The sequence below is a fragment of the Lissotriton helveticus genome, chromosome 3_1 (assembly GCF_964261635.1).
Source record: "Lissotriton helveticus chromosome 3_1, aLisHel1.1, whole genome shotgun sequence".
Classification (NCBI taxonomy): Eukaryota; Metazoa; Chordata; class Amphibia; order Caudata; family Salamandridae; genus Lissotriton; species Lissotriton helveticus.
This window is the reverse complement of record NC_136061.1, coordinates 1,243,051,304-1,243,062,656: the sequence shown is the minus strand read 5'-3', so window position 1 is coordinate 1,243,062,656 and position 11,353 is coordinate 1,243,051,304. Positions and strand designations below refer to the sequence as shown.

Sequence of the window (11,353 nt, the reverse complement as noted above, 5' to 3'; positions counted from 1 at the left end):
GTAAAAGTGACAATTGTGAGCAAACAAAATACATGAGGTAGCAAAAAGTGCACAGGAGGAAAAAGTGACAAGTGTGCAGGTTACAAGAGAAAACAAAGTACAATGAGAGGTATAATACTGCAATATATGCTAGACACTCAGGCACAAGAACAAACGTTACGTAGGCAATGGTGGCACTTGTGCAAGTATCAATCAAAGGCAAACAAAGAGTGAGAGGTAGCAAACAGTGTGTTACAAGGGAAAAGTGGTGTGTGCATGTTACTAAAGAGTACCAAACACTAGTACAAGGATAATTTGATATGAGACAGAGTGCCACCCTCTCGGCTTTGAGGCGCTTGCCTTCGGTGTCGTCAGGGAGGTGTTTCGTTGGCTCGGGCCGGGCGGCAGGGGGCAGCATTCCCCTGCATCCCTCCCTCGGGCCTCAGGCGCAGCATCTTTGCTTTGCCCGAGGCCGTGCGGCAGGGGGCAGCGTCCTCCCGCATCCCTCATTCCTCGGCTCAGCATCCTTGCTCTCTGGCTGCGGGAGGAGGGGCGGGAGCGGCTTCCTGCAGGAGGAGGGCTCCCAGGACAGGAGCGAGGGAGGGAAGGAAGGCAGCAGCAGCCTGCTTCCAGGCACCGAGCGAGCTGCCGCTGCACCGGCCGTCCCGTCCAGAGAGGATCCGTGGGCTGGTGGGGCTTGGAGACGTCGGGACCAGCGCGAGGCCTAGCGTGTTTATTTATTTTCCTCCTGGGTGGAATTTACTCTCCGCAGCGCTGATAATATTCCGACTTCCCTTCAAGCCATCTCTGTGAAAATCCTCATCTCAGCAATCAGTGGCGCCCCCGGGGGACTGGATTCCTCTGGGAGACAAAGGGTCGTAGTGCGGGATTCCCTAGCGGGTGGCTGCTGGTGCGGTGTTGCTGCTGCTGGTGGCTGTTATTTTTGCCGCCGCTGGTGCTGCTGGTCTCGGTGCTGCCGCGGGCGTCTGCTGCAGATCCCGATTGGCTGATACTGGTGGGGTTTCCACCGTGGGACCATCCCGTGTTTCTTATTTGGAAGGCCTCGCTGTCCCATCCCACCTCTCGCCACCATGGTGCTGCTGCCCAGGTCCGTTGTGCTGTTGCTGGTCGTCGGCAGCGCCTCGCTGGTGAGTTGCGTCTTTTATATACATGTATATATGATGCTATTGAAGGTTTGTTTGTATTTTGGAACAGGGTGCTGGCTGGTGGGTGGGAATAACTGGGGAGCACACCTGATGTAGGTGAGCCTCACTATAGATTTCCCCGAATTTCCATATCCGCCCCCCCCCCCCCCCCATGCAACACCTGCATGAAGGTTCCACCACTGCCTTCCTGGCTTGTCTTCATCTGCCCCACCCCCCACGACACTCATACACTTGCCTGAATTCCTAGACATTCCTGCTTGAAGCTCAGAGGGGCATCTTTATTCTTAATCCTGTAAGTCACCGATCCTAGATATCCCCTCCACCTGTGACCCGCTGCCTCGCCCACCTCACTTCACCCCTCCAGCCACGAGATCCCATCAGCCAGTAACTCCCAGCTCCAGAGACCCTAACCCCTATGCAATCCTTAACAGCCTCAAAGGCAAAGCTTCAATAAAATGAGCCTCTCAAACCTTCAGTCCTTTCTGCACCAATCCCATGGCCCCCATTCACTCATCCCCCCCCCCCCTCCACTCTCTGGTTGCAGCCCGAGACCTCCGCCCCTCTATCCCCTCACATCCCCGTCTCCCTTCACACCTGCTGCACCTTCACACGTGCAACCCTCGCAGCCTTCACTCCAGCATTCATTCACCCGTCTACCTGCGTTTCCCCCTCACCTTGTCCCCACTCACTTCTCCCATTGCCCCTGGAGCTTCACAAGCCGTCGCCCTCACAACCCCCCCCCTCACCCCTCCGAGGCCCTGGCCACTCTGATCGGACACCCCAGCTAGGGTGCGTTCTTCTCCCAAGTTTTAAAAGTGGAGTAAAATGAGGTCTCGTTCATGTGTGTAGGATAAACAGCATCTAGTAGTGTTAAGCCGTAGGTGTGGTGCCCGTGCCCCCTCCCGCCCATGCCCCCACCCCTCATCCTTCCTCGAGCAGGATCATGGCACCCCTGGATTGCTTACGCCCCTCGGCTCCTCTCTCGGGGCGCACGAGTCCTACTTCTGTAGTCACCCCAGTGTGCTGATGGTTCCACGAGGTAGTGGTGGTTTCTCTTATTCCGATCTGTTTCTCACTGGATCCAGGGTCTATTTCTTTCTGATTATTGGGTCTGTTTCTCAGTGGACATCTGTGTGTTTTAGTGGTTATTTTCCTCTGTGTTCCGCACACCTGATGCGAGTTTCCGTGCTTCTGATGGGTGCTTCCGGTGTGTGCAGTGCTTTCGTGCTTCTGATGTATGCGTCCGTGCTTCTAATGGGAGGTGATTTCGTGCTTCTGAAGGGTGTTTCCGTGCATCCTTGATTTGTGCGGTCCTCTGCTCTGTGTGTGTGTGTCTCTGTCATACATTGGTGTCTCTGTGTCATACATTGTGTTGCAGGGACCCTCTCTGCGGTGTGTTTCTGTTGATTGTTTCTGATGTGTATTTGTGTAGATTTTTTGTGGATCGTGTTTCTGTGGATCCTTCCTAGTGTGTGCTTTCATGGATCTGGTGTCTGTTTCCATGCCTCTAGCACGTGTTTTCTTGGACCCGGTGAGTATTTCAGTGGATCAGATCCAGTTTGGGCTTCGGTGGATCCTTTCCGAAGTGTGTTAATGTGCATCCTCAACGGTGTGTCACCCTGGTCCTGGTGTGTTTCCCAGGAGTCTGTGCAGGGCCGGACTGAGAACCAAAACCGGCCCTGGCAAAGTGCTCGGCCGGCCCCCTGGGGGTGCGAACAAGCTCTCCACCGGGGCCGGTTTTCTGCCGATTATGTTACAGGGCCGATTTTGCAGCTATGCTGCAAAAACGGCCCAAAACTGGCCCCCACCCTTGCGGTGCACTGGGGGATTGCCCGGTGCCCGCAACGGCCAGTCCGGGCCTGAGTCTGTGTGTCTTTCCCGTACTCATAATATGAATATTGTAAGGGGTCTCTGGGTCCCCTCTGCTTGTTTTTAGAGGAGGCTGTTCTCTAAAAGTGGCCACCAAGGGAACACAAGAGCATGCATCTGATTGGATTATGGCATTTGTGTCTCGCCTCCTGCCCCCATGAGGCCCCGAAGCACTTCCGGGTGACAGAGTAAAGAGCATACTTTGCTGTGCATGGATGGTTGAGTGCGGGTTTATAGAGTGACCTGTGTGAAACAATACCCTTGAGTCTCGGCCACTACTGCTATTTTTGATCCGGATTTATTTAAGTCATATTTTTGGGAATGGCAGGGTATAAAAAAGACCCCAAAATATAATTCTTCCCACTGTACAAGGATACTTGTCCATTCAGCACGAGAGCCTCAAGAGACGAGGTCAGAAAAGCTCCTTTCCTGGAAAAGATCAGCAAGTGATAGTGGAGTCACATATCACCAGGGTCACTGGAATTATATGGCAGTGGATGGCCACATTATGTGGCAGGGTTGAGTAAATAATGCTGCAAGAAAAGGCAAATTATGCGGCACATTTTGTGATAGTATTACTTCATTCCTATGTCAATTTCAAACTTGTTAACACTGTTGGGCATTAGTTGCACCTCTTTAGTACGAGTTTAACGCCCAAACATCGCAATAAGCAACAGAAAGGGGACCAGTACAAATTTGCAAATGGCCATCCACTGCTCGACAACACTTGTTGCTGCGTTTTTAGTAACTTTTGAACTGTTTAAGCTAGAAACTATTCTTTTGTTAAAATCTGAAGATTATACTGCAGATGATGATTTATGTGGCAGAAGCAGCTCATCTAGAACTATACGAAAATTACTGCAGCCGCACAATCGCATAATTCCAGGGGCCCTGCATATCACACATTTCATGTACAGACCAACAGATCATGATACTTCTAGCGTGTGTTAGAAGCACCGCATATAGTCCATACGCAACCACCCAGCTATCACATTTGAAATTAGAACCACAAAGATCACACATAACAACACAGATCACACATCTCGTGTGCAAACCGCACAGATGGTACTTCTCGCGTTCGGGCAATTCGGATCACACAACAAGCAGTATGCGCACACCGCACAGATCACACATCTCAAATTAGAAGCACGCAGATAACACATTCCGTGTCTCGTGAAAACCACACATGCGTGGGTATAGGTTCAGGGGGTGTTACACCCTCCCATATAAATGTATTTTCAGATGAATAGTTGGGAACAGGTGTTTTCAGTCGGGCATGGCGAGGTGTCTGCAGGATTTCACCTGGGATTTTTGCATACACACAGTGACAAAAACACACACACACACACTCACTCTCCTTTGTTTTGAAACCCTAATTTTTTTTTATTTTTACAAAATATTGTGGTTTTCTCATTTAGTACTCCTATTAATCCATATTCCCCTCCCTCTCAAGCACCCTGTTTGTCATATAATGTATTTTCACATTATGTGCCAGCGTGATGGTCTGAAAATCTGATGCTCACTACCCCCCCCACCCCGCCCCCAATGTTACTGACCAAGCTATGCCTATGCACACCTGTCACATATGTCAACTAAACCCAACACATTTCAGGTGGGAAAACAAAATCCTATGTAATAAGTAACTAGAGTCCGCCTTGTTTGACGTTTTGCTTGCTGACAGTGTCCTAGAGCACAGTGAAACAACTAAACCATCGTTTCAGCCATATATAAATCACCCACACAAACATTTGGTTTAAGAGCAATTTGTATTTATTTACTTTGTGTTAAAATAAAACATGTTCACACTAAACAAAAAACCTGTTGAGGAAATTATGATCTGTGTTGCGTTGTTTACTGTTTGTTTGTACCTTGTGGTTGGAACACATCAAGTAAAGCATACACGTTTACACCCCTTTCTAATGTTTGATTGTTTACTTACCTGCTGCGGAAAACCCATACAACTATGATGTACTATGTATATAAAATCTATAAAAAAATAAAATAAAAAAATGGATATGTCTGTAGGGAAAGTGGGCAGCGCTGCAGTGCGTCACGCATTACGTTATTGACCGGTCTATAGCATTTTCTATCGTTTTTACGGAACTGTTACTCATCCTTCTCTTGGGCGCCCTGTCCTGCTGAACTGGGAATGTCATTATTAGAATTAGTCTGTTTGTTTGTTGGTGTTTGGTTGTGACAAGTTAGAAAGAAAAATCTTGCACCACTCCTTCTCCGGAATGCTCCCAAAATCTGGAACTCTCTGCCTGACAATTTACGTGACAATCAATCATTCCCTCACTTCAAGAAGAACGTGAAACTTTGCCTTCTCAATAACTAAACCCTCCCAATGGAACCATCTGACTGGTCTGTTCGCTCCCACCCCACACTATCAAAATAGATCTGAGCATCACTACATCAGGGAAAAAACTGCACTTCTACTTTCCCCAGCAGCTCAACACCCTACTTTGCTACCCCAGAAATATATTGTCTAACTATACTACTGCCCGTCGTAATTACATTTGTAAACTAGGTATTTTTATTTACTCCACACGTAACTTGTGCAATTGCTGTTTTAACTATGTAACGTGATATGTACATACATACATGACATATCTACCTCAAAACTATATCGTCAACATATCCTAATGTCTTTCGTACACTTCGTTTATATACTGTTGCTATGTATCTATATTTACCCCAAATGCAACTCATGTAATTGTAGCTATGCTAACCCTGTGAAGCAGTCTGATACCCTAGCACTTTAATACCGCACTGATTATAAACATAACATTTCTTATTTTAAATGTTAACGGGGATTGCGTAATGACAAGTGTTTTTTTACCTCTTTGCATCTTTCAAATCATTGCTTTTAATTACTGTGTATAACGTGTTTTTACAATCTTTTACGATTTTTTTTTAACGAAATCAAATAAAAGTATCATTGACTTGACTTGACATGACAGTCTGATACCCTTGGGTCTAGCTCGCGCCACACAAAACTCGATAAATAAATAGGGCGTTCGTTCAGTGTTTAGCTTAGAAGTGGTTAAGTAGGTTTTTGTGTTCGTAAAATGAGTGTGATTGAGGGTAAACCTCTTTATAGTGTTTTATTTGTATGGATGGGTGTGCCAAAAGATGCCAGCATATTTTTCCTTGGATTGAGTTTTGGCAAAACCCTTAAGATGTCCGATTTCAGATATAGAACAAATAGCTGCTATCTACGCTTGATCAAGTCCGAAAGTGAGTTCAGGAAGACCCTGAAGACTTGGCTTTTCAGTCAAATGTAGCACTTTGTTGGACTCCACCTGCTGTGACCGCAAAGCACTGGGACACCTCTGCTTGAGGTAGCTGTTGCGCTTTACAAATATTATTATTAATATTATTATTATCTTCAGTGAGGGGAATAGTCCCTCAGTGCACTACCTGATACTAGCGCACAACTGCTTGGAATTATCGTCTGAACTGCCAATGCTTTTATTTATTTATTGCTGCTGTATACAATATCATAATGAATTCTTAATGTACTTTTTCTTCATCATCATCACAGTTTCCATCTTCAATGTTATAACGTTATGATATCATTCAAAAATCATGATAGCCATCCAATTGATCATAGTGTGTCTTCTATGCATTTCGGACCGGTTGGTCCTTCATCAGGGCCACACGCTGGCGGAATCGTACATAAGCTGAAGTTTGGAGTTGGGGGGGGATGCAGTGGGTCACGGAATGGGATGGGGACCAAGACACAATGAAGGAACTCCAACACCGGTGCTCTATCCGAGGATTAAACTGGAGGCAAGATGCTGGGCCAGGCACCATCCTTCATGGTTGCTTACCCTGGAGCAGCTTCAGTGTGCCCACATTAGTTGACATCAACACTATGAGGGAAAGCAATGCAACTATTGAAATTGGTCCTATAATGGGAGTGCATATTAGGGAACCTGTGTGCTTCTTTTTTTGTGTGTGAGTTTTATATAGCGGAAGCTCGACCCAAAGGTAGCAGAGCGCTTTACATGAGCACCATCATTTGATTACAAATTGAGCTAGCTACCTTCTGTTTCTAGTACCACATTCAATGGTATTTAGGACAGTGGAAGAGAGGTTGCAAGTCAGTTTATTGTTTTGTTTTAATTCTTCCGTTCCGTCTAGTCGGGTGTCGAGATTAACCGAATCAGTGATGCAAGGTAAGCAGATTGGGAGGTGAGTTGCAGTGCATTTTGAGGGGTGACAACATTGTCAGCAGCCTAATGTCCCGTGGGACGTCTTCCCAAATCTTCTGTGTGTAATCGGAGTGGATTTTTCCTTAAAATATGAGGTTTTAAGGAATGGTCTTGCTTTGCTTTGAACATTTGTATGGCCACTTGATGTGGCTTTTATTGTTAGTCAGGTAGGTTGGAGGGTTCAGTGATATGTACAATGCTGAAAATGTTGCACGATTCAAGGAGTTGCCATTTAAAAGCCTTTAGGTCAGGCGTTATTAGTTAATTTTTAGGTCTAGCCATCAATGGCGTAGCAAGGGAGGGGTGGGGAGGCAGTCCGCCCAGGGAGGCTTGAGTTTTGGGACCACCCCTCCCCCACTGACTAAAGGGGCCCAATCTTACTTCGAGTGTGGTTCTTAAAACAGACGGACAACACATGGACGTGGGGGAGGCAAAGGCTGTAAATTACGGCAGCGCCCCTGCCCCGCTATTCAGCGGGGCCACGGGGTGTCAACATAAGGGTCCGCCACGGGAGGCCAAGTGCCTAGCTACGCCACTAATGGCAATTGAGAGCACTTTTGTTGGACCCCACGTGCTGTGACCGCAATGCACTGGGACACCTCTGCTTGAGGTAGCTGTTGCGCTTTACAAATATTATTATTAATATTATTATTATCTTCAGTAAGGGGAATAGGCCCTCAGTGCACTACCTGATACTAGTGCACAAGTGCTCAGAATAATCATCTGAACTGACAATGCTTTTATTTATTTATTGCTGCTGTATACAATATCATAATGAATTCTTAATGTACTTTTTCTTCATCATCATCACAGTTTCCATCTTCAATGTTATAACGTTATGATATCATTCAAAAATCATGATAGCCATCCAATTGATCATAGTGTGTCTTCTATGCATTTCGGACCGGTTGGTCCTTCATCAGGGCCACACGCTGGCGGAATCGTACATAAGCTGAAGTTTGGAGTTGGGGGAGATGCAGTGGGTCACGGAATGGGATGGGGACCAAGACACAATGAAGGAACTCCAACACCGGTGCTCTGTCCGAGGATTAAACTGGAGGCAAGATGCTGGGCCAGGCACCATCCTTCATGGTTGCTTCCCCTGGAGCAGCTTCAGTGTGCCCACATTAGTTGACATCAACACTATGAGGGAAAGCAATGCAACTATTGAAATTGGTCCTAGAAAGGGAGTGCATATTAGGGAACCTGTGTGCTTCTTTTTTGTGAGTTTTATATAGTGTAAACTTGACCCGATGGTATCAGAGCGCTGTACATGAGCACCAGCATTTGGTTAACATTTCAGGTGTGTGCATTCTGTTTCTAATACACGTTCATTGATAATCAGGACAGTGGAAGAGAGGTTGCATATTCTTTTATTGTTTTGTTTTAATTCTTTCGGTCAGTCCTGTTGAGATTCGCCAAATCAGTGATGCAAGGTAAGCTGATTGGGGGGTGAGCTGCAATCCATTTTGAGGGGTGACAACGTTGTCAGCAGCCTAATGTCCCCTGGGACGTCTTGCCAAATCTTTAGTGTGTAGTCGGAGTGGATTTTTTTCTTGAAATGTGAGGGTTTAAGAAATGGTCTTGTTTTGCTTTGAAAAACAGTATGTCCGCCTGATATAGCTTTATTGTTAGTCAGGTAGGTTGGAGGGTTATTTCAGTGATATGTACAATTATGAAAATGTGGCATGATTGAAGGAGTAGCCATTTCAAGGCCTTTAGGTCAGGTGTTATTAGTTCATTTTTAGGCATGGCCATTGAGACAGATCAGCTGTCTCGCAAGACTATTGTTGAATAGTTAAATTGTCATTCACTTTTTGCTTCCATCCACCACAGCCCACAGCATGGGGCAATGGGTTATTGCTCCCTTCAACTTGAGGGACTGCACAAAGTCTTCCCATGTTGTTCATATCAACTTTAAAATAGTTCCTTTCATTTCCGTTGAAAAGTCAGTTCAAAGAGAGCTTTTTAAATTAGTTTATTTTTATATTAACCTTAAATAAAGGCTATTTATTTTTCCCGGTTTCCTTTTAAAGTTTATGTTCTAAATCTAATGTGTTTAAGTGACATTGTAACATTGCAGCTGCCTGCAATTTGAGGGCTTGGTTAAGTGGTAATTTATTCTTGTCTCCTTCGCAAGTAATAATAATTTAATGCATGGCGCAGCTGAAAGGCTTTTTTTAAAAATCATCACGCATTAAACAGCCGCATCAGTGAATGGGTATTGCATTTTGCATTTTTATGCAGGCATAAGGTGGCTGCGTTTAGTTGGCAGCACATTTTCATTTTCTCCTTTTAATTTTTAGGGCACGTGTTTACAAAAAAGCAAATAATTGCACCAGCTTGCCAAGGGCAGACCTGTTGGCTCTGCTAATGCTTGTTTTGACATCAGATGAGAAAATTAAAAACATGCTGGGGAGAAGGAGTGGGGATGTGAGGTGGCTGGACTTGATGCTTATACAAAGGGGGGTTCTGTAGTCCGATTGGGAGATGACCTGGGCAGGTAGCCACATTTCCAGAGGAAAGGTTTGATGGTCTTTTATGTTCCAGGTGGTGGTAGGCTTTTATTGCCATGGTTTTTTACTTGAAAGGCCATGTGTAGTCTTTTGTTAAGCAATTTAATGATGGTGATGGTTCGAGGGCACATGTCTGCATTATGGAGCACGTTTAGCAGTTGGTCTTGATTTTAAAATAAAAAGCTACAGCGGGGGAATACAAATATATTTTATAAAAAGCACAGCTGTGTCAGTTACTCACAGTGAACCACAGGGAACATGAAATCTCTGCAACATATCTGTAATAATTACATTTTCTTGGTAGTGAAACCGAGAGGCCAAGCAGTTGATGCCTTCCATACTTTCATGCTTGACCAACGTCAACTAACGTAGTCTTCTTTATCCGAGTTGTCTCCTCTCTCTCTGGACATTCAAGAATAGTGGGTGACCGGACTATGTCATTCTCACCTTTTCTTTTATTGCTCTCTTCCCCTCCGCTGCACTGCATATTTATTTCCCATGCTGTATTTTTTCTGTGGTTTGCTTCCTTACTGCCGGCCTACTATGTAAAGTAATGTCCTTCTGCTGTTTACTCTGTGTATGTAAAGCGCTCTGATATCTATGGGTCAAGCTAGTGCTATATAAAACGTAAAAAAAAAGTGCTTCCGTCTCACCCCACCGCACACAAACACAAGGGGTGTAGGGTCTTCTGGGAGAGTATTGAGCTGTGGCAATGCAGGCCTACAGCCCCGGCTCTCTGGATTAGCACCAGGGAACCCAAAGCAGCCCTGACAATTTTGACGGATCAGCCCAATGGAGGGGGGCGCGGGTTGCAAGTGTGAAGCACTGCTGCTTTTGTTACTGGGGGCCGATATTGCAGCACCGCTGCAAAATCACCCCCCCCAGCTGCAAAACAGGCCCCCACCCTTCCAGCCTTCCGGGGAATGCCCGAGCTCTGCTGCAGCCTGTCCGGCCCTGATAAGCACCCCTGGTATCCTAGTTTGAAGGGTCTTGCAAGGACATCAATTAGGGGTAGTCAGGGTTCACAGTTGCTACCCATGTGTTGCCCTTTGGTATTTTTGGCACTGCGCTTGCTGCCCCCTAGACTCAGCGATTAACAAGCAGGTGGCAGGGAATGCAAGTGAGAATGGCTCTGTTCTTTGTGTAGTTTCCAATTCTGCTTTTCCTCTATCACTTTTCTGCTCCCAACAAGACATGATTCTTTTGCTGAGCATGGACTGACTCAGAGGGTCAACATGATGTGATTGTGGGTGAAAGGATGCTTAATGTTACTTCCACAACCTGTTCCCTTCCTGTTAACAGGCGTCTGTGAGATCTTGCGTTGCGCCATGTCATGGATGAGTAGCTTATTCGGTCCAGTGTCTTATTAGGTCTGGTGTTAGCTGAGACCTTTTTGATTATGCTAAAATGAGATATATAATATACTTACTGATAGGGGATTCAGCCAGCCTTCCTCATCCCTGGGTCCGTTATTGTGCCATTCACATTTTTATTCTGCACACTCCTGCAAACACCATTGGGCAGTAGGTCAGCCAACTTCAGCCATTGGCTAACTTCACTGTGTGTGGTGGCATTCTGCCCTTTCGCAAGGAGCTCTTCTACA

The 11,353-nt window shown here is 46.0% G+C and overlaps 1 protein-coding gene across 1 annotated transcript in view; it reads left to right on the top strand.

The window, feature by feature from the left end:
* Nucleotides 1-539: 539 nt before the first annotated feature.
* SDC3 (syndecan 3) overlaps nt 540-11,353 on the top strand; it is a 438,586-nt gene continuing 427,772 nt past the window's right edge. The window contains exon 1 of the mRNA XM_078681882.1: nt 540-1,127. Within this exon, the coding sequence (XP_078538008.1) occupies nt 1,071-1,127 (57 nt within the window). The 5' untranslated portion in view covers nt 540-1,070. The remainder of the gene's footprint in view (nt 1,128-11,353) is intronic.